The sequence below is a fragment of the Crocodylus siamensis genome, chromosome 12 (genome assembly GCF_052110815.1).
Source record: "Crocodylus siamensis isolate JL-2025a chromosome 12, ASM5211081v1, whole genome shotgun sequence".
Lineage (NCBI taxonomy): Eukaryota > Metazoa > Chordata > Crocodylia > Crocodylidae > Crocodylus > Crocodylus siamensis.
Genome location: NC_143406.1, coordinates 21,201,208 through 21,225,544, shown reverse-complemented (window position 1 = coordinate 21,225,544; position 24,337 = coordinate 21,201,208). Strand labels below are relative to the sequence as shown.

The 24,337-nt window shown below is 48.3% G+C and overlaps 1 protein-coding gene across 9 annotated transcripts in view; it reads left to right on the top strand.

The window, feature by feature from the left end:
* The window catches only part of FAM234A (family with sequence similarity 234 member A), a 58,865-nt gene that overhangs the window by 21,261 nt on the left and 13,267 nt on the right, over positions 1-24,337 (top strand). For 8 of the 9 annotated variants that reach the window (XM_090023913.1, XM_090023910.1, XM_090023915.1 and 5 more), the window contains 3 exons: positions 6,540-6,841; positions 8,205-8,321; positions 8,736-8,924. In XM_090023913.1, the coding sequence (XP_089880039.1) occupies positions 6,574-6,841; positions 8,205-8,321; positions 8,736-8,924 (574 nt within the window). In that variant the 5' untranslated portion in view covers positions 6,540-6,573. Of the gene's footprint in view, positions 1-1,643; positions 1,732-6,539; positions 6,842-8,204; positions 8,322-8,735; positions 8,925-24,337 lie in introns of all 9 variants that reach the window. The other variant, XM_090023912.1, reaches the window with a different exon arrangement.

Genomic DNA, 24,337 nt, shown 5'->3' with positions numbered 1-24,337 from the left:
AGGATAGTGACTAGGGCTGTGTGAAGCTTCGGTAGCTGATTCAATTCAGAGGAGATTCGGCTTGATTCGGCAGCCAAATCTCTGAACCTGAATTGGGAGCAGTGGCGATAGCCTTTGAACAAGCCACTACATGAGCAGCTCCCAGACTGGCGGTGTGCACTGGCACAAGCCGCCCCACGCCCCCCCGGGCAGCGCCTGCCCCAGCCCGAGTCCCAGTCCCAATCCCTCCCTCGTTGTGGGGGCATTGATCTGCCTCCCCCCACACACACATGCACATCCCTTCGCTCCCCACTCTGCCCACCACAGCACAGACTTACTAGCTGGAGGCAGCTGTGTCTAGTGTCAAGGACTGCTGCATGTTTAGTCTATAACCGAATCACCTGAAGCGGTGCTGAATCTTCAGATCTGATTCAGCCAAGTTGAATCGGGACAGTGATTCAAATCACCGAATCAAATTGCAGTCCTTCTGAATAGTGACTGCATGTTTTCTCATAAGTAGGGGTCTACCTAACTCGGAGGTGGCTGACAGCTGGCCCTCTGATCCAAGGACTGGCTGCCATTTTCATAGGCTGAGTTGCGATGGTACCCCCACGTAGTGATTTTAAGTTTTCTATTATAAATTACGCTTGTTATTGTATTTTTATATAGCAAAACAAGTATTGCTTCTTTCTGTATTCTTTTTTATGATGCTTGGGTATATGGATGAATGAGTGTAGAGTGACTGGTAAGAACAGAAATAAATTACATGTTGGCAAACAAGTTATGGTGAATCTGTTGAAGTTCGTGAGGAGGTAAGTCTGTACCAGGCGAAAAATAAAGATAAGCAGAAAAGACAAGATTGAAGCCAAGGTCTGCAACATCTTAACACTAAAGACTCCAGACACTGGCCACAGCAGCAATAATGGAAAAATGTTGTAAACGAAGTGATTAAAGAGCAACACCTGAAGACAATGATGTGTGAGCCTAACTGCTTGTCAGGGTGGAAAAGTACTGAGATTTCAGACAAAGGAGCCACAGAATCAGAAAAGGTGGACCAGTCACCCAACACCAACTTGATAACCACTATGAAGGAGAGAGACTTATCAGTAAGAAGTGGAAAGACACTGAAAACTTCACTGGAAGCACAGACATGTCTGCATGCCCTGCTTTTAATCTCATACTCTCGAGGCTGGCCACCTAGTGTAATACTGAACAATAGATTTTGGTAACTATAACATCAGCAGAGTGATTGAGAGTGAGTGTGTGTATATTTATGAGTGCTCTTTTGAATATTATAATCAATAAAGGTGCCTTTTTGCCTTATTCCCCTCCCATAAAGTCTCGCTCATCATTTGAGCATTTGGTTATTTGTGGAACACCCACACTTCTAATTAACCAAGGGGACTGTGGCCCCACCCCCTGTTGCTGGTTGGTTGAGAACTGTCTGCCATATGGCCCCACCCTCACTTCTGATTTGTGGCAAGGGGTGGGGGCCTGTGACTGGCAGCCCTCAGCTGTTCAGCTTATGAGGAGTGGGCTGCAGCCATCTTGCTGGCAGCCTCCATTCCCCACTGGCCATGCTGTAGCCCCATGGAGACTGCTGACTCTGTCTGGAGGCCAGCATTTTATTTTCAGTAAGGTTTTTTTTGTTGTTTTTTTTGCAGCAAGCCTGCCATTTTTCTCAGAGGCTGTCTGAATTCGCAGTTTCCATGAAAACACTGCAATCATGAATTCCCTATTCACAAGTCTTAGGTGAGCTAGTGCATGTTTCCCTAACAGGGCAATTTGAATACTAGATCTGCTAATATTGCAGGCATGTGAGAATGGAGCTGCAAGGCTTGATGTTTGCTTTTTTTCTTTGTATTAGCAATGAGCTTTTAAACTAATGTCTGCTGTTGCCAGTTCTGGAGAAATACGTTATTTGGACAGATTCTCTAGGTACATGACTGCAGGCATCACAAAGGAAAATTGACTTGGTCCTCATGGGTATTGGCTCTGAAGAAACTTTTTATGACAAATTGTCATGCAGATCTTGTTCAAGGCTATTGGAACATATAATTCCACATTTTTTCCCTCTCCTTCTTTCCCTCAGTGCAACACTGTCAGTTTAATGAAGCCTAGAAACTTAATTTAGTAGAAAGTCTATTTTTTATTGTGGTTGTAGATGTAAAGCTCTGAGTTCCTGTAACATGCCTGATTTTCTTAGACTCATTCCTTGCAACTTTCAGAATAAGCTGAAAGCAGTTTTCTCAGCTGATGTGCCACAAGATCCTTTTAAGGGTGCTGTGGCACCCAGTCCCTGTGCAAGGAGGTAAGTTCTTGCTCCTCCCCCTGCTGGAGCCCTGCATCCAGCGCAGTGTTTTGTGGACTCCCGCTGCTGACCTAATGCTCCCACTCTGAGCAGCGTGCTGTATCACCCTGGTGGACCTGGGGTCCTGCTTTTCAGTCCCACAGGTGGCATCAGTCAAGAATGTAAGGCTCTGGAGTAGCATCTTTCTTGCCCACACATTTTCCCTCGGGTACAAATCGGGGCCAACGAGGAGGCAGAAACCAGAAAAAGCAGGGCATGGAGTGGTGGTCCCTCCTCCTGTACCCTTGCCTGGTATGAGATAGTGGGTGCATCTACATAAGACATTTACTGCAGTGTAGACTAATTAGCTCCGCAGTAAAACATCACACATCTACACATGCACCCCTGTTAGGCTGGAGAAAGCTAATTCATTCCAGTAAATGCAAGTACTGTCCTACTGCATAGTTTTTCGGTAGGCAGCAGCACACATATAGATGCTGCCCTGGCTGGCTGGGACATGAGAGTGCTTCAGTGAGGGTGCTGCCTGCTGGCTAGCACCAGAGTGAAACACGCTTTTCCCCAGCCAGCCCCTCCACAGCATGTTGAGTCAGGGGAACAGCCCTGGGCTGGCAGGCTGACCTCCCCCCCCCCGGGCCCTCTGCCAGTCGGTGCTGCTATGACTGGGTTTATACGTGCTGTCGTCCCAGGTGCATGTTCAAACAGCACACCTGGGGGCAATAAATTGGAGTATATTGCTTCTCATTAATTGCACTTGTAGACATGCCCACTTTTTAGGATTTTAAACCTTTTACTGATCTCTTCCTGAGTGGTTAGTGTCAGGTTTTCTTTGCCTGTTTTTTTATAAAAAGGAGCAATATAGGAAACTTCATTTTCCTCTAGCTTACTGTGGTGCTCAACCGGGATGACACTAAATTCAGAGAACCTATGGAAAGGTTCCTTGAGCCTGAAAAGGTGGAGAAACTGAACTAAGAGGAAGAACATAATGTGGCACAAAAGTTATACTGATCCCGTAGATGTGATTTTTATTTTTTTTCAGTCAAATGTAGAAACAGACCATACCCTGTGAGATCCAGAGAGTTTATTTCCCCACCTTACCTCTTTCTAATCTACTACTGTTTATTTCCATTATGATTTTCTCCTTTTGCTGAGGGCTTGGGCTGGTTGATCAGGGTTGTTGGGTGTAAGTTTGTCCTGCTTACTTAGGCAGTGAGAAGCTCACCCAAATAAGGACCTAGCTTTCTGCAACTTATGAACTTACGGGGCAGATGAGAAAGACAGGCATTCCCCTTGCCCCTTAGAATGAGTGGTGTTTGTCACAGCACTGCCTGTTCTGTTTTGGCATGTCAGAAGGAGGCATTTTCAGTCATGCTGAACAAAAATGATTTGCCAATTGTCAGAATAAACAATGTGAGCCAAATATGGACAATCTGTAAAACTGGAGGAGTAATGGAGAAAACTAAGTTGTCATTAATGTAATAACCTGTCCCTGGGAAGTGTCACAGATTATTTGTCCTACCCTAATGTAAACTCCCCATTCCTCTGTTGACTCCGGGAAGAGGTATGTTGCTTACTGTTCTGAAGACTGGGTTTTGCAACATTGCTAGGTCCTATGGTGTTCCTTTTTTGAAGACAGGCCACGAGATTTGTTCTGCCCTTCTATAGAATTACTCAGTGTTTGCTTTTACCTCTCCTGTAGAAACTCCTGTGCTGTTAGACTAGAGAATGGCTTTCAAGTGCTGCAAAAAGAAGGTCACAGAGTCTCCATTCACTTCTGTGATACAGGATCCTTCTGAAAAGTTAGATAACAGGGATCAGTGTACTAGCGGAGGGAGTGTTCATTGTATGCCTTTTACTTGAGTGACCTGGAGAACAGGTCAAGACCCTCCGACTTAAAATCCTTCTGAGCTTTTGGCTCTTCTCTGTCATCAGTGGTCCAGCTCTCTGCTGAGTGGTGATTGTGTGCAAAGCTGTACTTTATCCTGCATTTCCCTCCCTCACTTCTCCCTATCAGAGTGGGAGCCCTCTTTTACCAGAAGTTGGATCATGTTAAACTGTATCTGGTATGATCTGCTTAGCTCCTCTTTAATTCCTAGATCAGTGGTTTTCAGCCTTTTTTCATTTGTGGACCCCCTAAAAATTTTGAATAGATGTGCCAGACTCCTTTGAATTGTCAGTGTAGGTATTCACATGCTTTTGAGTGATCATAGTCCTCTTTTGCAGACCCTTTAGACATAGTCTGCAGACTCTCAGGAGTCCACAGACCACAGGTTGAAAGCCGCTGGTCTCTAGATTGTTTTTTAGGATGGACCATTGTTAATCACTGTCTTTTTGAGCATCCGCCCTACTGGGATCCCTGACGGACCCAGGGGAGGTGCTGCCAGGCCCAGGATCAGTGAGGGCCTAGTCAAGGAACTTCCGGTGGGCCTAGATGTGTTCAGGTCAGTGGGTCCTGACAATCTCCACCCCAGAGTGCTGAGGGAATTAGCAGAGGTCATTGCAGGATCCCTGGCGCAGCTTTACAAGCACTCATGGTGCTCTGGTGAGGTGCTAGAGGACTGGAAAAGGGCCAGTGTGGTCCCCATTTTCAAAAAAGGGAGGAAGAAGGACCCAGGAAACTACAGGCCCGTTAGTCTTATCTCAGTCCTGGGGAAGCTCTTTGAAAAAGTTATCCAAGAGCACATCTGCAAGGGAACAGCAGGGGAGATCATGCTTAGGGGCAACCAACTTGGGTTCATTAGAGGCAGGTCCTGTCATACCAACCTGCTTGCCTTCTATAACCAGATCACAAAATCCTTGGACGCAGGTGTTGCGGTGGACGTAGTCTTTCTGGGACGTCAGGAAGGCCTTTGACACTGTCTCTCACTCTGTTCTCATTAAGAAATTAGACGACTGTGGCATCGATGCCTCCACAGTCAGATGGGTCACAAATTGGCTGGAGGGCCACACCCAGAGAGTGGTGGTGGATGGGTCTTTTTCAACCTGGAGGGATGTGGGCAGTGGGGTCCCCCAGGGCTCGGTCCTCGGGCCCACACTGTTCAACATCTTCATCAGCGATTTGGATGACGGGGATGAAAAGCACCTTGTTCAAATTTGCAGGTGACACTAAGATGTGGGGAGAAGTGAGCACACTGGAGGAGAGGGACAGGCTGAAACTAGATCTAGACAGGTTACAGGGGTGGGCAGATGTCAACACTGAATCCCATCCTGTTCTCAAGTGCAAGGTGCTGCGCCTGGGGAGGAAGAACCAGCAGCATACCTACAGGCTGGGGAACTCCCTTCTAGTTAGCACAGAGGCAGGAAAGGATCTTGGTGTCATTATTGATTCCAAAATGAACACGGGCTGCCAATGTGGGGACATGGTCAAGAAGGCTAACCGCACCTTGTCGTGCATCCACAGATGCATCACAAGCAGGTCCAAGGAGGTGATCCTCCCTCTCCTACGCGGCACTAGTCAGGCCGCAGTTGGAGTACTGTGTCCAGTTCTGGGCGATGCACTTCAGGAGGGATGTGGACAGCATCGAGAGGGTCCAGATGGGGCCACTCACGTGATCAGGGGGCAGCAAGGCAGGCCCTGCGAGCAGAGGCTAAGGGACCTGAAACCTGTTCAGCCTCCACAAGAGAAGGCTGAGAGGGGATCTGGTGGCCATCTACAAACTGGCCAAGGGGGACCAACAGGAGAGTCCCTGTTCCCCCAAGCACTACTAGGAGTAACGAGGAATAATGGCCATAAATTGACTGAGAGGAAATTCAGACTAGATATCAGGAGGCACTGCTTCACAGTCAGGGAAGCTAGGATCTGGAACCAACTTCCATGGAAAGTGGTGCTCGCTTCTACCCTGGGAATATTCAGAAGGAGGCTAGATAATCACTTAGCCAGGGTTGTTTGATCCCAGCCTTCTTTCCTGCCCATGGCAGGGGATCCAACTTGATGATCTGCTCAGGTCCCTTTTGACCCTACAAACTGTGAAGCCCTTCTACCTCCTTCCCCCAACAAGCATGTACAGACCTGTGCCCTGAACTCCCTTTTGGCAATCACATGATTGGGATCTTGCCCCCAATCCTAACAGTTGTACCTCCTGCGATGAATGTGTGGCATGGCAGGAGGTACAGTTGTTAGGATTGGGGATCAGAGCCCCTTATGCCATTTAGTGTACAGCTGCCAGCCCCTGATGGAGACCTGAATATTCAATAACTTGCTTCATTTGATATATCCCAAATCCTATTTTAACTCTCCTTTCTGTTGCTGCAGGTGACCAAAGTTATTGAAAACTCATGAATAACCTATGATGGACAGCAAAGACTTGGAAGCAGAAATCCACCCTCTAAAGAATGAGGATGGGAAAGCACAAGAGAACCATGAAAATTGTACAGAGAAAGAACGTGTCTGTAAAAAGCCCACAGGATTTGCTCAGCTCTCCCGATGGCGAACTGCTGCCTTCTTCCTCTCGTTATTTCTCTGTCTTATTGTGGTGTTTGCTTTTTCATTCATCATACCTTGTCCAGTGAGGCCTCTTTCACAAAAAACATGGCACAGAACATATGAAAACGCAGGTGAATTTGCTATATAAAAATATTTCTAAACTGCCGTTTTCTACAGATTGTGGGACTCTTGCCAGAATGTGGCCCTCAATCCAGCCTGCAGGGGTCTTGATGAGCATATGAGCTGCAGTTAATTTAGGTTTCCATATACAGCGGTTCCTTTTAATCAGAGTGGCCTTCTGGTAGAAGTTTGCAATGTGTTATGGTTCGGCAAATAGGGTGTTGCCCTCCGGCATTAACAGTACAGCAAGTGGGCCTGATTTGGGCAAAGTGAGTGCTCTAAGAAGTTAGATCCTTGCTGAATATTAGTGCTCCTTAAAATGTACCTTGAAGTGACTTTGAGCTGAGATTTGAAAGCAGCCCTTTTTCCATAAGAAACTCTTACAAGCATTGGATAAGTGAAAGGGAAGTGCAAGGAAGGAAATCTTGTTACTTGTAAATAACGCACTGTAATCTGAAGGAAAATATCCTTTTACTGAAGTTGTCTCTGGAAATCTGGGAGCAGTTTGTTTATTGCTACAGCATGTGTTTCTGTGCCCTTGTAGCTTACTGTCTCACCATCGTCATCTTCCCCTTTTTTTGAAGCAGAATAAGATTTTTATCTTGTGCGCATCGTCTAACAAATTATGGCCATGTACTCACAGACACTGCAAGTCTTTGGAGATTGAACCAATCATTTCCAGCATCAGAAACAAAATCCTCTTTTCTTTTAAATTGAAAAAGAATTCCTCTTAGTTGTAAATTAGAAGCTATTACATGTATGGGTTCACCCATTGGTAAAGTGTACCTCAAACCAGAGATTGAGATTGTTTATCAAACTATTTTAATGGTTTGACTTGCCTAAAACAGGAGCCAGCAACCAATGGACTATGAGTTGGATCTGGCCATAGAGCTGTTTTATTCAGTCCATGGAGCTTGAGGGACTTGTGTTAATGGTGGAGGGCTGCTACAGCATTTTGGCAGTAGGGGGCTTCACCAGGGCAGGGCAGAGGCACTGTAGTTGTGGTTCTGGCTCTGGCTTTAGCTCTGGCTCCTGTTCAAACACAAGGTACTTATCATCTGGTTAGGATTAAACTACAGTAAACTAAGGACACACTTATATAGTGGTTTGATGCTCTTAACTTATTGTCATTGGCTTCACATCTTTGGTGGTTTTGCTTTGACTTCTCTGAGCATTCCTATTTAGATGTGTTTTTTTATAAATGAAACACTAATCTGTTCTGGCATTGCTTTCACAAAAGAAAGAGGTTGTGAATAGTTATCAGGTTTCTAAGGGCATGCAGTTTTCTCCATTTAGCTGCATTACTGCTGTATTCTTTCATCCTATTTATGAAAGTAGGTACTTATTAGGATTTGGTCTGTGATCTCTTTGCAGTGACCTACTCATTTTTGGCTGTAGAAGATGTGGACAAAGACAAAGTTCAAGATATTATCTTTGCTTTCAAAAGTACCAATGGTAGCAGCAGTTTTAACAGATCCTGCTTGGATGAAGGTAACTTTGACTCTAAGGAGGCTCAAAAAGAGGTTTTTGGTGAAAAATGTGTGTGAGGGGTGGGGGGGTTGTGTCATACTGGTGGGTAAGGTTGCTGTGACGGATCCCTTCTGTGGATGGAGTTATCATCTGACAAAGACAAGTTAACTTCTTTAGGAAGCTGCCATTTGATTTCTGTTGAGCTTATGTCCAGTCTTGAAGCTCTCTTGTCATAGTTGAGAATCAGGAAACTCTTTGTGACATGACAGATTAAAAAGGGAAAATTGGCAGAGAATCTGTGAATATAAAGAGGAAAACAGTCTCTGGAGGAGAAGGGTTGGTGTAGGTACCCTGCTGAAATGGTTGTATGTACAGTGATACCCAAGGTAAGAAAGGGATTTTATTGTCCCCTCTAAAACATGTTTTTCTGTTCAGGCCTTTCTACTCCATGTGCCTTTATTGTTGCTGTGTCAGGCACTGATGGCAGCACACTCTGGGAGAGGCCTGTCACTGAAGATGTCCATTGGATGGAGTGTGGCATTGAACAATTGGGTGGGGCTCAGTCCCCAGGCTGCCTTGTCTTGGGGAAGCTGGAGTCTTTAACTGCAATCAACTCTCAAACAGGTAGATCAAAGTAGAATTTTACTGATGCATAGTACAATCAATTTTTATTTAATTTGCCCATTTGCTTCTCTCTGTTTGCTGGTGCTTTTGGCACTTTGCCCCAAAAATGTTGCTGACCTCTGGACCCTAGGGTGTTTTATCATCACCATGCAAACTGAATTGGATGCATCCACATTGCAGATGGTATTATGCTTTCAGCCAATTCAATTTCTAAGCTGTTTCCTCCTGCTTGTTGTTTGGGTTGTGTCCAGTTTGAAGTACATCCATTCTGGACTTCTGATCAATAAAGAGACTTAATCACTGGACAGGAAGTTTATAGTTAAGTCTGTGCTAGGAGCATATTATCAGCATAGCTGTATTTGTATATTATGTCACAAAAACAAAAGTGAAGGCAGCAATAAGAAATAAAAGTCTGATATGTAACGAGTAGGGAAGGTCATCCAGTTCGGGGCTGTCCAACTTCTGGGCAGCTGGGAGCTACATGCCGCATGAGCCCTTCCAGGGCCACATGGGTAGCTTAGAGCACCCTGTCCCTCTCCAACTGGCACACACCATGCAAACACCCTGCCTTCCCTACTTTCCCAGTCATTTGTGCTGTGTGGGGAGCGCTTCTTTCCCACTGACATCTGCAGCACAGGCAGCCTGGCTTCCCCCTGCTGCACATGCAGCACCTTCCTTTCCAGTCATGCACCCACCTGCAATGTAGGCAGCCTGGGTCCTGTCTTTCTCATTCACAGTGTAAGCATTCCAGTCCCCTCCCTTGCTTTGTGCACAATGTGGGCACTCTGGCCCCCCGCTGCACACTCAACTCAGGCACCCCAGCCCCTTCCCACCTCCGTGGGCAAGAAGTAAAAGCAGAGGTGGGCAGGGGAGCCTGAAGAACCCAGCTACTGTGGCAGGAGTAGTGGCAGGGGGAGGGAGGGAGCAGTGGTGGCTATTCCAGACACAGGCCACATGGTTATCTTTTGGGAGTTGCATGCTGCCTGCAGGCTGTTAGTTGGACAGCCCTGGCCTTGTCCAGCCCCCTGCTCAAGGCAGGATCATCCCTGTCTTAAAGCATCCCAGCCAAGTGTCTGTCTAACTTGCTCTTAAAAATTTCCAGGTTTGGGATAGCCTATTCCAGTACTTAATCACATTCAGAGTTTAGAAAGTTCTTCCTAATATCTCATCTAAATTTCCCCTGGTAAAGTTTTAAAACTGTTAGTACTTATTCTCTTCCCTGCAGCAACAGAGAGTAGTCAGAGACTTTATAACCACTCTGTCTATCTGGAGACTTGTTAATTTGATGTTTCAGACTGTTTTTCCAGTTTATCAGAGCCATTCAGAATCCTAATCTTATCCTCCAAAACTTCTGCAACACCAGCCAGCTTGATATCATCTGCAAATTTGCTAAGCATGCACTTCATTCCATCCTGCAGGTCATTAATGATAGTATTAAACAGTCAGAAGGCAGGGTAGGTTTGCACCTTATAGACTAAGTGTGGGCAAAATACAATTCCATGGCCAGATTCACCCTGCCAAAGGATTTTGTCCGGTTTGTGGTGGGTCCTTTGGTCCCACATAACCTAGCTCAGGGGGGCAGCCTGGGCTGTAATACACGTGGCCGGTCTTCCCACACCCAGGCAAGCAATGGGGCAGGAGCAGCATGGCGGCTGGATTCAGTTCCCAGCAGCCCCCATAGCAGCGGCTCCTTCCAGCCACAGCTGCTAGTCACTGTCTCCAGACCTAGTCCCACTGTCCTGTCATCCCAACCCATCTGCCCTGTACCCACCACTGCAGTGCTGTATGGAGTGGGCAGGCAGGGTCTCCATGAAGACCAACCCAGGACCTGCATATGCAGGGTGCACTTGGTTGGATGCATGGGGTGGGGCTGTAAGCCAGCAGGGAGCAGCCACCCCAAAATTTACTGTAGCTCCCACTGCCCCCTTTCCCAGCACTGCTGCCTCCTACCCCAAGTGGAGCCCTGGCCCCAGCCCGCAGTGGTATCCCGTCCTGCCCCATGCAGATATGCAGGCACACACCCCCATTTCCCCCCCATTCCACCCCGCTGAGCTGTGGCTCCATCCTGTGCCCTGCCTTGGCTAGGCAATGCCTGCCCCAGCCCCAGTCCCTCCCTCACTGTGGGGACTTCGAACTGCCTCCCCATGCCCCTTCCTTCCCCACTCCTGTTCCACCACAACAGACTTACTAGCTAGATGCAGTTCTCCAAGCTGCTGGGCTGTGCTCCTCACCACCTACATGCTGCGCTGCAACTGCATGCATGCATGGGGCATTTATTGACCACATTGGGCAAAAAAAAAAAGCCGATTTCCAATACACTTGATTTTCTTTACATCTGTGGCAGTCTGATATTGGACTGATGTATTGACGCACCTCTAGTTTTCAGCTGATATAGAGTAAAGGTAAAAGGTCATGTAAGCAATCAGACCATTGTGAAAAATTAGTTTTGTCAAACAAGTCTAATTTAATTTTTTTGAGATAATTACATGCTTGGTTGATTAAGTTAACGGTGCAGATGTAATACATTTAGACTTTTTTTAAAGGTGTCTGACTTTGTACTGCACAGAAGTCTGCTTAAAATAGCACTATACATTATGAGTTAAACTCGTTAGATACATTGAGCTGGTCAACTGCCATATTTCCAAAAATAATTGTTGATAGACAAACCATCATTAAATGCAGGAGTTTCTAGTGAGGATTTATTGGAATTAGGCCTGATGCTATTTGACATTTTATCAAATTTCTAGAATTTTTTTTTCAATTTTCCAACTCCTAGATTATCGATTCTTAAAGGAGCACCTTGTAAAGAGTGTTTTGTCACAATACTAAAATTGGTGCCACACCATCAACCTGGGTGCATTAGAAAATATAGAAAGTGCTGTGGAGCCTACTCAAGATGTCATTCAGCTAGGATTTAAATTTCTGGCCCTGTTGGTCAACCCAGATAAAAAATGCCTGTACAAAGGCATTAGAAGAGCTAATTTTGCAGTAAAGAACTTTTGTTTGTGTGCCAGTAGACTGGGTTTTTCTTCAAGCAGAGATGTGGAGAATGATGATAATGTACTAAAAGGTCTTTTTTTGTTTCATGTGACTAACTGAAATTTTCCCTCTGCATTACTATTATTAGATGGTTAATTTCAGATTCTATTAGTTTTGCTGACTGTATGAGATGCCTGCATGGTGGCATCTAGACCTTTGAAGTAATCGGATGTTCTACTTTGATGCTATGTAGCATACATGTCTCCGTGCCAGTCCTTTGTGGCAGAACTGAAATCTTCAGCTAGATGGTTTGGACTCTTTCTCCCTGGGCCATACATAGGCTTGCATCTCATTTCATGGGCAGCCCATACAGGCCACCTTGCTGTAAAGGGAAATGTGTGACCTCCAGATAATCACCTCCTCATCACTGACCTAGAAATCAAAGAAATAAAACCTCTTCTCTCAGAATTCATTAGCAAATCTGCCATCCTTCTAGACAGCAACAATAGACAGTGGTGTCTAACCTAAAGTATAAATTCAAGGAAAAGGTATACAGCAGAGGTGTTAAAAAGTTGTTTAAAGGTGGCGCAGACTTATACAGAGAAATATTTCAAGCTCTTAGCCTGTTCTGCTAAATCAGTTCTGGAATTCCTATTCACAAGGTAAAGGTCTTAATCCAAGGTTCTTTCATGCTATTGCATCTGGCTTGGGAACCTTCCAGCCTTAAAGAAACATTTTGCCGTCTGTTTTTAATCAGCTTATTTTCAAATCAGTGACCAGATTCATACTTAGCTTTAAAGATACAGTGGTGGTGTTCTTTCCAGACAAAATAGTCTTGTGTTTTCATTTTTCTTTCTAAGCACTTGTCTGCCTTCCATCTGAATTTACATTACCTTCCTATAAATGTAACTAAAAATAATTAGAAAAACCCCTATAGGTATACTCTGGAGGCAGAATTCTGTGACATTTTGGGAACTTAGGCATCATTTATGAATGTGTCGCTTGTGCAGGGTAGATAGGCAAGTATCCACAACACTACTAGGTTACATAGTGGCTAGGCAGGTATGTAGCTAGGTACACAAGTCTGTGAGCATAAGTTATTGAAAAAAAAACCAGGAGGAGGAAGGAGAGGGTGAGGGCCCTACCATATTTAACTTTAACAGCAGATTGGTTGGAGTGTTTGCCCAAGAAGCTGGAGACCTGGTTTCTAGTACCCCTCCCCTTGCCCAGAGGACCTTGGAACTTGCTTCTCTTCGATATTTCATCCCTGTGCTCTAACCACCATACCACAGATTATGTGAGGCATTAGCTTATGTGTCCACACTACATGAGTAATAGAATTGCGTAAGTGCTAACACTGCCGTTTAGGATTTAGGAGACCAGAGTAATTGGATTCTCTGTTCATCCTTAATGGAGATCAAATGAAAACATGAAAGCTTCAAAGATCGCTTGTGTTAGATCAGACTGGCCATTACTCAGGCCTATACCTGTACTAAATTAGACTCAATTTTGAAGCATTAAGATACCTTCCTACAAATTTATTTCTACAGCCTACCGAGCAAAGGTTAAAGCCTCCTCTGATTAAGTATGTTGTGCACCTGCCTGATCTTCCCTTCATAGCCTCAGGCTATGTGGAAGCCAGGGTAATATTAGCTACAATTTGTATTCTCCCTTACCTGCCTGCTTGCTGGGTTTTTTGGAGGCAAGTTGTTAGCAACTCTTACAGAGTGGACAGGTAAAAAAAAATTAAATGGACCTGTGACAAGAAGCCATCTTTGGTTGCATTTGTTTTTTTAAGATTGTGCCCCTGTCAAGTCTTGCTGAATTTTCTTTCTCTGGGGATCAGCTTCTCCTCCCCCACCCCCTTTTTACTCACCTGCCATGACTTGATGTTACTTGGTTCTAAAAAAAGGAAGAAAAAAAAAGAGGGAGGCTGACCCACAGGTTCCCAGTCAGGCTCACTGCCTGTATGATAATGAGCTGTTGCCTTAAGGGCAAAAAAACTGCACCATCCTACCTCCCCTTGACGTGTCCTGTGCCTCACAGATGTTTTATAAATTTCTCTTTGTGTTGGGCTCTCAGCTGCTGTGGGCTTACGCTCTCTCTCTCTAGCTAGGCCTGTCAGTCAAAACTCATCCTTCATAGATGCTAGGGTCGGAAGGGACCTCAATAGATCATCGAGTCCAACCCCCTGCATAAGCAGGAAAGAGTGCTGGGCCTACAATACCCCAGCCAGATACACATCTAACCTTCGCTTGAAGACCCCCAGGGTAGGGGAGAGCACCACCTCCCTTGGGAGCCCGTTCCAGACCTTGGCCACTCGAACTGTGAAGAAGTTCCTCCTAATATCCAATCTAAATCTGCTCTCTTCTAGAATGTGGCCATTATTTCTTGTAACCCCCGGGGGGGCCTTGGTGAATAAATACTCACCAATTCCCTTCTGTGCCCCCCTGATGAACTTATAGGCAGCCACCAGGTCGCCTCTCAACCTTCTCTTGCGGAGGCTGAAAAGGTCCAGTTTCTCTAGTCTCTCCTCGTAGGGCTTGGCCTGTAGGCCCTTAACCATACGAGTGGCCCTTCTCTGGACCCTCTCCAGGTTATCCGCATCCTTCGTGAAGTGCGGCGCCCAGAATTGCACGCAGTACTCCAGCTGCGGTCTGACCAGCACCCGATAGAGGGGAAGTATCACCTCCTTGGACCTATTTGTCATGCATCTGCTGATGCACGATAAAGTGCCATTGGCTTTTCTGATGGTTTCGTCACACTGCCGACTCATGTTCATCTTGGAGTCCACTAGGACTCCAAGATCCCTTTCCACTTCCGTGCCACCCAGCAGGTCATTTCCTAGGCTGTAGGTGTGCTGGACATTTTTCCTCCCTAGATGCAGCACTTTGCATTTCTCCTTGTTGAACTGCATTCTGTTGTTTTCTGCCCACTTGCCTAACCTGTCCAGGTCTGCTTGCAGCTGCTCCCTGCCCTCCGGCGTGTCCACTTCGCCCCATAGCTTAGTGTCATCTGCAAACTTGGACAGAGTACATTTCACTCCCTCATCCAAGTCGCTGATGAAGACATTAAAGAGTATCGGTCCAAGGACCGAGCCCTGCGGGACCCCACTGCCCACACCCTTCCAGGTCGAAACCGACCCCTCCACCACAACTCTCTGGGTGCGACCCTCCAGCCAATTCTCCACCCACCGGACTGTGCAGTCATCCAAGTCACAGCCCCTTAACTTGTTCACCAGTATGGGGTGGGATACCGTGTCAAAGGCCTTCTTGAAGTCCAAGTATACGACATCCACCCCCCCTCCTGCGTCGAGGCGTTTTGTAACCTGGTCGTAAAAAGAGACTAGATTGGTCAGGCACGATCTGCCTGCCACGAACCCATGCTGGTTTCCCCTCAGCATAACTTGCCCTGCCGGGCTCTCACAAATGTGAGCCTTGATAATTTTTTCAAAGACTTTGCCAAGGATGGAGGTGAGACTAATTGGCCTATAGTTGCCCAGGTCCTCCTTCCTCCCCTTCTTGAAAATGGGAACCACATTGGCCCTTTTCCAGTCCTCCGGGACTTGACCCGTGCGCCACGAGCATTCAAATATTCCCGCCAGTGGCTCTGCAATGATGTCAGCCAGTGCTTTCAGTACCCTCGGATGGAGCTCATCCGGGCCTGCCGACTTAAAGGCATCCAGTTCTTCCAAGTGACCCTGCACCACCTCAGGGTCCACGCATGGAAGTCTGGTGCCTTGCTGCTGCCTCCCTACACTCCCAGTGAGAGACTTGTCATGCCTCTCGCTTAGGAACACTGAGGCGAAGAACCCGTTGAGGAGTTCAGCCTTGTCCCCTCTGTCCGTCACCAATTGTTTCTGCCCATTTAGCAGAGGTCCTATTCCTCCCTGGGCCTTCCTTTTACTCCCTGTATATCTAAAAAACAATTTCTTATTGTCTTTTACTTGGGTTGCCATCCTCAGCTCCATGGTAGCTTTGGCCTGTCTAACTGCCTCCCTACAAGCACGAGCAGAAGAGGTATATTCCTCTTTGGTGATCTATCCCTGTTTCCACTTTTTATGTGCTCCCCTTTTGGCCCTTAGTCTGCCCTGGATTTCTCTGGTCAGCCAGGGAAGCCTCCTGGCCCCTTTCCCTCTTTTACCTCTCATGGGGATCGTCTCGCTTTGTGCTCGAAGGATAGTTTCCTTAAGGCACAGCCACCCTTCTTGGGCTCCCATCATTTCAAAACTACTACTCTGCAGTGCGTCCTTCACTAATCGCCTGAGTTCACTGAAATCAGCTTTCCTAAAGTCCAGCACGTTCACCCTACTAGTTACCTTACCCACTCGACGCCTTATGTTGAATTGTATTTTTAGGTGATCACTGTCCCCCAGATGGCTACCGATCTGTAGGTCCCCTACTATGTCATCCCCCGTTGCCAATACCAGATCCAGTAAGGCATTCCCCCTAGTGGGACCATGTACCTCCTGCGTCAGGTGGAGGTCCTGTACACAGGTTAGAAACCTGCGTGAGCGGTGGGACTTTGCTGTCTGTGTCTCCCAACAGATGTCCGGGTAGTTTAGGTCCCCCATGACCACCGCCTCTTTAGCTTTTATGGTCTCCGAGAGTTGCCTCAGGAGCCCCAAATCTATTTCTTCCCCTTGATGTGGGGGTCTGTAGCAGACCCCTACCACCAAATCCTTTTCTCCTTGCCCCCCATGTAGCCTAACCCACAGTCCTTCTACTTCCTCATCCTTTGATTCTGTCTTGATGAGGGTTGATGTATATTGCTCCTTGACATAGAGCGCAACCCCTCCCCCCTTTTTCCCCACCCTGTCCTTTCTGTACAATCTATAGCCCTCGATATGTACCGCCCAGTCATGGGATGAATCCCACCAGGTTTCCGTCAGCCCCACTAAGTCATAGGCGTTTAGTGCAACCAGGAGCGCTAGTTCATCCTGCTTGTTCCCCATGCTCCTAGCATTAGTATATAGGCACTTGAGCCCTACGACTGGTGCCTTTGCTGCCCCCCCGCTCCAAGTCCCAAAGGGCTCTTTGTCTCTTACCTTCTCATTCCTTACCTGTGCCGTATTGCTGTCCACCCCCTGTCTTTCATGTTCCCAAAGCTCTCTTTCTTCAGGCTGGGCTGTCCTTGTTGGTGCCACCTGGTTTGGTGGTCCACAGCTTCCCCCGCCCTCATCTTCCCCTGTTTCTTGATAACAGGGCTAGGGTTCCCTGTTACAAGGCTGCTCTGCTTCCTAGTAACAGGGCTAGGTTCCCTGTTACAGGACCTTTGAGTCATTCCAACCAGTGTGAGAGGTTTATTGATTAATTGACAAAGCAAAATTAATAGCTGAGCAAAATCATAATCTTACGGGATGGGTCTTTACTGCCAGGAAGGGAAGTTGGCCAGGCTCATGGACTCCGTGGCAGGGGGTCCTCCAAACAGTCCCACAAGCAAACAATCCAGCAGGCAAACAGTCCAACGGATATTATGTAAAAATTCAAAGTTTCCCTTCAGTCTATTCCTACTATTTATAGATGACTGGTAAATATAACCTTAATATTCTAATAAATGATCCCTGATTGGTTTTATTTAAATGCATTTGTTTCACTGAGACTTTCAGAACTGAATTAAATCAGATCTTTTGTGGACCAGAAAAGTGTATGAACTAGTTAAAATTCATATCCTTGAGAAAGCAAAAAGGACCAGAAGGAGATTTCCTTATGTCCTTTTCATTTTCATTTAAACTAATTTGTTACCTCTGTACTTTAATTGATGGTCTGATAAGGCTGCTTTGTTCTTACACCTTATCTAAATATTTTAACAAAAATTCATTTATTATGGCAAAGTAACATTCCATACATTTGGCTACATCAGTCACTACTTACAGTTCTTTCTTAGAGTGTTTCCAGCTTTCACAGATGTTAACTTAGTGCCTGCTACTCACTTTGAAATGTAAATGTAGCGCCCTGATTTCTTATGTCACAATAGCCAGTTTAAGCAGCCTGGTATCCCTTCTCTGCTGTAGGTCTGTCAGTAGCTCCAGACTTACTTAAAGGGCTCAAACATGATGACCATGCCAAGTTTTTGCCAATAAAGGGGAAAGAGGAAAAGGGGCAGGAAGAGAGAGAGGTACTGGATTAAGAGACTCAGAGAAATGGCTGGAGGATGTTGCAGTGCCAGAGCCACTGCCCCTCTTCCTCTGCTTGTACCTGTGAGGTGTCTGTCCAGGCAAACCTCTTCCTGTTGGGGCCTCCACCCACATCCTGGTTTGGCACTGTGGAGACAGGTTCCTTTTAGTAGCAGCCAGGTGGGGGAGTGCCTGTGATGTGAGTGGTGCTCCCTAGTGGTGTTCCTCAGGGAGCAAGCAAGAGAACTACAGGAGGAGGCAGCAAGGCTCCAAAGTATCTTCCCCCATGAGGACTTCATTGATTCAGTTCTGGAGGAGACCTCTAGGACTGCGGAGAAAGGACTGCCAGAGGCAACGCTACAGAAGGAAGAGGACATGGACTCCCAGGAAGGTGGAAGCCAGAAGCTTGTGACCTCTGGCAGCAAACAGAAATCTTCATCTCCACCTGCAGCAGTTTGCCTGAAGAACAGATTTGGGGCCCTAGCTACAAAGGAGAGGCAGCATGTTCCATTGGTGAACAATGCCAGGACCGGCCTCCCCAAGGTTGGAAGGATCAAGACCACTGCTACCAAGAGGAAGTGATGGGTGGTGGTGGTTGGAGACTCCCTTCTGTGGGGGATGGAGGCATCCATCTGCCTACCTGACCTGTTATCTCAGGAGGTCTGCTGCTTGCCCAGAGCCTGGATCTGAGATGTCACAAAGGGATTACTGAGACTCATTCGGCCCTTTGACTACTACCCCATGCTGCTCATCCATGTGGGCACCAGTGACACTGCCAGGGGTGACCCTAAGCAGACCAAAAGTGACTATAGGGCTCTGGGTGCAAAGGTGAAGGGGACAGGGGCTTAGGTGGTCTCTATCCTTTCGGTCAAGGGGAAGGGCCCAGGCAGGAGTGGACACATCCTGCAGAACAAGGCATGGCTGTGCAGATGGTGTCGCCAGCAGGGCTTTCGCTTCTTTGACTACAGGATGTTGTTCCAAGAAGGATGGCGAGGAAGAGATGGGATCCACCTGATGAAGAGGAGGAAGAGCATCTTTGCAGACAGACTCGCTAACCTAGTGAAGAGGACTTTAAATTAAGTTCACCGAGACAAAAGCCCTGAGGTATATGGGGAAGAGGGTGACATGGAGGAGTGACCTAGACAAATTGGAGGATTGAGCCAAAAGAAGTCTCATGAGGTTCAACAAGGACAAGTGCAAAGTCCTGCACTGAGGACAGAAGAATCCCATGCACCAGTACAGGCTGGGGACTGACTGGCTGGGCAGTAGCTCTGCAGAAAAGGACCTGGGAGTTAGAGTGGACAGTAAGCTGAATACGAGCCAGCAGTATGCCCTTGTAGCCAAGAAGGGTAACAGCATATTGGGCTGCATTGGTAGGAATGTTGCCAGCAAGTGATTCCCCTTCTTCATCACTGATGAGGCCACATCTAGAGTACTGTGTCCAGGTGTGGGGACCCCCCTACAGAAAGCATGTACACAAATTGAAATGAGTCCAGCAGAGGGCAGTGAAGATGGTTAAGGTGCTGGGACACATGACTTATGAGGAGAGTCTGAGGGACCTGGGGTTATTTAGTCTGCAGAAGGGAAGACTGAGAAGGGATCTGACAGCAGCCTTTAAGTACCTGAGGGGTGGTTCTGAAGAGGATGCATGACAAGGTACGGTTGGCCTTCCTGACTGCATCCCCACACTGCCAGCCCATGTTCATCTTGGAGTCGATGATGACTCCAAGATCCTTTTCTGCCTCCGTGCTGACAAGAAGGGAGTTCCCTAACCTGTAGGTATGGAGCCGGTTGTTCCTCCCTAGGTGATCACTTTGCACTTGTCAGTGTTGAATCCCATCCTGTTCTCATCCACCCACCCTTGTAACCTGTCTAGGTCTGATTGTAGCCTATTGCTCCCTTCTAGAGTGCTCATATCCCCCCACATCTTAGCGTCATCAGCAAATTTGAACAGGGTGCTTTTTACTCCCTCGTCCAAGTTGCTGATGAAAATGTTGAACAGTGCGGGCCTGAGGACCGAGCCCTGGGGGACCCCACTGCCCACATCCCTCCAGGCTGAAAATGACCCATCCACCACCACTCTCTGGGTGCGGCCCTCCAGCCAGTTAGCAGCCCAGTTGACTGTGTGGGTGTCGACACCACAGTCCCCCAGTTTCTTAATGAGAACAGGGTGAGAGACAGTGTTGAAGGCCTTCCGAAAGTCCAGGAAGACTTTGTCCACTGCTACCCCTGCATCTAATGATTTGGTGATCTGATCATAGGAGGCCACCAGGTTGGTCTGACAGGACCTGCCACTGATGAACCCGTGTTGGTTGCGCCTAAGCATGAAATCCCCTGCTGGCCCCTCATGGATGTGTGCCAGAATAATTTTCTCGAACAGCTTGCCTAGGATCGAAGTAAGACTAACTGGCCTGTAGTTTCCCGGGACCTCCTTCTTCCCCTTTTTGAAGATGGGAACCATGTTGGCCCTCTTCCAGTCCTCTGGCACCACACCAGAGCACCACGAGTGCTCGTAAAGCTGTGCCGGGGTCCTGCAATGACCTCAGCCAATTGCTTTAGTACTCTAGGGTGGAGATCGTCCAGACCAGCTGACTTGAATACGTCCAGTCCCTCCAGAAGCTCTCTAACTAGTTCCTCACTAACCTTTGGCCCAGGTGTGCCTCCTTTGGGTTCTGAGGGGGGTCCAGCGGGGGGGTGGCTGTTCCGGTCCCTGCTTAGGAAGATGGAGGCAAATAAATCGTTAAATATGTTGGCTTTGTCGTCTGGTGTGACGACCAAATTTCCCAACGTGTCCTGCAGGGGCCCCACATCATCTGGAACCTTCTTTTTACCCCCTATGTATTTAAAGAAGGACTTCTCATTGTCCTTAATCTGGGAAGCTAGTCCCAGTTCCACCTCTCCCTTGGCCTTCCTGACTGCCCCCCTACATCCTTGAGCAACTGCAGTATAGTCATCCCTGGTGATGTCCCCTCCTTTCCATTGGGTGTACACCTCCCTTTTAGCTAGGAGACATTCCCAGATGCTTTTGGTGAGCCATGGGGGCTTGTGTGCCCTCCTGCTCCCTTTGATCCTCATTGGGATTACCTCTGTTTGGGCTTGGAGGATCATCTCCTTGAGGAGCGACCACTCTCCTTGGACACCTGGCTTCCCTGCCCTCTGGGACCTCAATGCTTCCCTGACTATTCTCCTTAGCTCGGTGAAGTTTGCCCTCCTGAAATCTAGGGTTGCTGCCTTGCTGTAGGCCTTTGCCACCTTGCGCTGGATGGTGAATTCCAGCAGGCGATGATCACTGTCACCCAGGTGGTTGAGCACCCGCAGCCCCCTCACCAGGTCATCACCCATGGCCAACACCAGGTCCAACAAGGTGTCTCCCCTGGTGGGGCTGTGCACCTCCTGGGTTAGATGGAGGTCCTGCACTCTGTTTAAGAACCTACGTGAGCAGTCAGACCTGGCTGACTGCTCTTCCCAGCAGATGTCCGGGAAGTTCAGGTCCCCCATGACTACGACATCCTTAGACTTCACTACCTCCGTGAGCTGACCTAAGAATTCTTGGTCGAGCTCTTCCTCTTGGTTGGGAGGTCTGTAGTAGACCCCACTGTTAAGTCTCTTTCTCCTCGACTGCCTTGTAATTTAACCCAAAGCACTTCAGAGTGCCCTTCCTCTGATTCTTTATTAATTGATGAGGATGTGTATTCCTCCTTAATGTAGAGTGCCACGCCCTCACCTTTCCTCCTTGTCCTGTCCCTCCTGTACAACCTATAGCCCTTGACATTAACCGCTCAGTCGTGTGTTGAGTCCCACCATGTTTCAGTGATCCCCACTATTTTTGGGTTGGTGTCAGCCAGCAGGAGGGTGAGTTCCTCCTGCTTGTTTTCCATACTACGGGCATTTGTGTAGAGGCATTTGAGGCCTCCTGTGGATGTGTGTACTGGCCCCCTAATCACAGCATTGCCCTGGCCCTTGTCACTTACCTGTGTATACATTTCACTCGTTGGTCTAGGCTGGGCTGTACTTGCAGGCGTTGCTTGGTCTGGCAGTCTGATTCCTTCACCCTCGTCTTCCCCTTCCCCTGACGAGCCTAGTTTAAAGCCCGCTGGAGGAGGTCTGCCAACCTAGGAGAAAACACATGCTTACCTTTAGGGGAAAGGTGGAGCCCATCCCATCCAAGCATGTCTCTCGTCGTGATGTGCCAGTCATGGTTGAGGAAGCCAAAGTCCACCTCGAGACACCATTCCTGAAGCCGCCAGTTGGTCTCCCATGCACGTTTCATGCTGTCTCCCATGTCCACTCACTGGTAGGATAAAAGAGAAAACCACCTGTGCGCCCATTTCCTTTAGCATGCACCCCAGAGCATGATAGTCCTCCATCAGGCAATCAGGGCTTCTGGCCACATCATTAGTACCCACATGGACTAGGACCATGGGGTAGTAATCGGTGGGCTCAATCACGGTTTGGAGCATCCCTGAATCTTCGCTCCAGGTAGGCAGTAAACCTCGTGTGCCGAGGGGTCCTGGCGACAGATGGGACCCTCCGTACCTCTCAGGATGCAGTCACCTATGACGATCACGCGAAGCTTTCTCCTCCTGGCCTGCTTGTCTCCTTCGGCCTGCTTGTATCCTTCAGCCTGCATTGAGCCTCTTGAGGCTGGTTCTTCGTTGAGTCTACATGGCCTCTTGAGCTCCCTTCCAGCAATATTTTTTTAGGGGTGTACTGATAAAGATTTTTTAGGCTGATACCAATGGCCAATTATTAATCAGCTGTATCAGCCGACACTGATCTGATAGCCAATATGCAGCTTAGCAGCTTTGAAAGCAGCATCTGGCCAGTAAGTCTGTGGTGGGGGGAAGGTTTGTGTGGGAGGGAAGGGGCATGGGGGGGAAGTTTGGGGCCTCTATGGTGAAGGAGTGGGGCAGGAGTAGGCACTGCCCAGCTTAGTTGGGGCAGGACACAGGACAGAGCCATGGGCAGGTTGTTTGGGGGGGTGGGGCACATACCTACCAGATTTGTGCATGGGGTGAGGGTGAGGGTGTGCTGCCTGCTGTGGGCTCAGGCCAGTGGCTGCCCCAGCATCTTTTCAGTGGGGTAACGGCTGGGGCTGTGCTTGGGGCAGGCAGGGCAGGCAGCACTGGGAGGAGGGTTATGGCCCCGCCGTAGTCCACCCTCCCAGTGCTGCCACCACCTGCCCCCCTGCCAAGAAGAGGCTGGTGCAGCCCATAACAGACAGGCTGCCCTCACCCCAGGCACAAATCTAGAGGACACATGCCCCCATGCCTCCCCTGGGGGTGTGTGCAGCTGTGGGAGCTGCTCTCATCCCCACCCGCCCAGGTGAGCCACCCACAGCTCCGTCCCTTGCCCCGTTCTGTCCTGGCTGGGCGGCATCTGCCCCAGCCCCACTCCCTCCCTAACTATGCGGGCCTTGATCTGCCCCCCCACCTCCCCTGCTCCACACACCATACCCCTTCCATCCCTTCCCCCCATAGACTTACCAGCTGGAGACAGCTCTCCAAGCTGTCATTGGCCCACAGCATGCACACAGCCAGAAACACAATGGGCACATTTTGGAAGAACAGAAAACTGGGAATGTACTTACCTGCATTTGCTGGGTACTACAGCATACTTCTTTGCACATCATCCATCCTCACTTGAGAAGTGCACCTTGTTTGGGGAAGGCAGAATGAAGCAAAAAAGATTTTTTCCTTGAAGTAAAAGGTTAGGGGAATGGGTGGTCTAACTTGCTGCCGCAGGCAGAGGGCAGCGAAGTCCTCACATCAGCCTTTCTCCCCCTTCACATGCAACATGCTGCTACTGCAACAGCTACAGAGTTAACCCACTCATGCCCATAGCCTAATTATGTGTACACCAGGGGTAGGCAACATTTTTTGGCTGGAGTGCTGAAAAAACCTCAATGCCTACATTGGAAGGTGCCGGAGTGCTGACATGCTGGATCCCGGAGCAGCTGTTTGCAGCCTCCCAGCTGCAGCCAGCTCACGGAGCCCGGTCTGCTTGCAGCAGGGCTTCCAGCTTCCTAGCTGCCTGCTGGGAGCACCTTGGGCTCTGTGGCTGCAGGAGCTGCTTAGAGCCAGGGCTGGTGGTGGTGTGCTGAGCAAAATGGCCTTGTGTGCCATGCTCGGCATGCGTGCCAGGGGTTGCTGATCCCTGGTGTAAACCAACACTGTAAAAATCTTAACTCTGTAGCAGCTGTGAAAGGATTAAACTGGTAGTAGTTGGGCATGCAGCAGGGAGAGGGGGCAGTGAGGCAGTAAATCCTGCCCTACTCCATGCAGCCAGAGTCTTCGGCCCTTATGTAAATCAGTTTCCC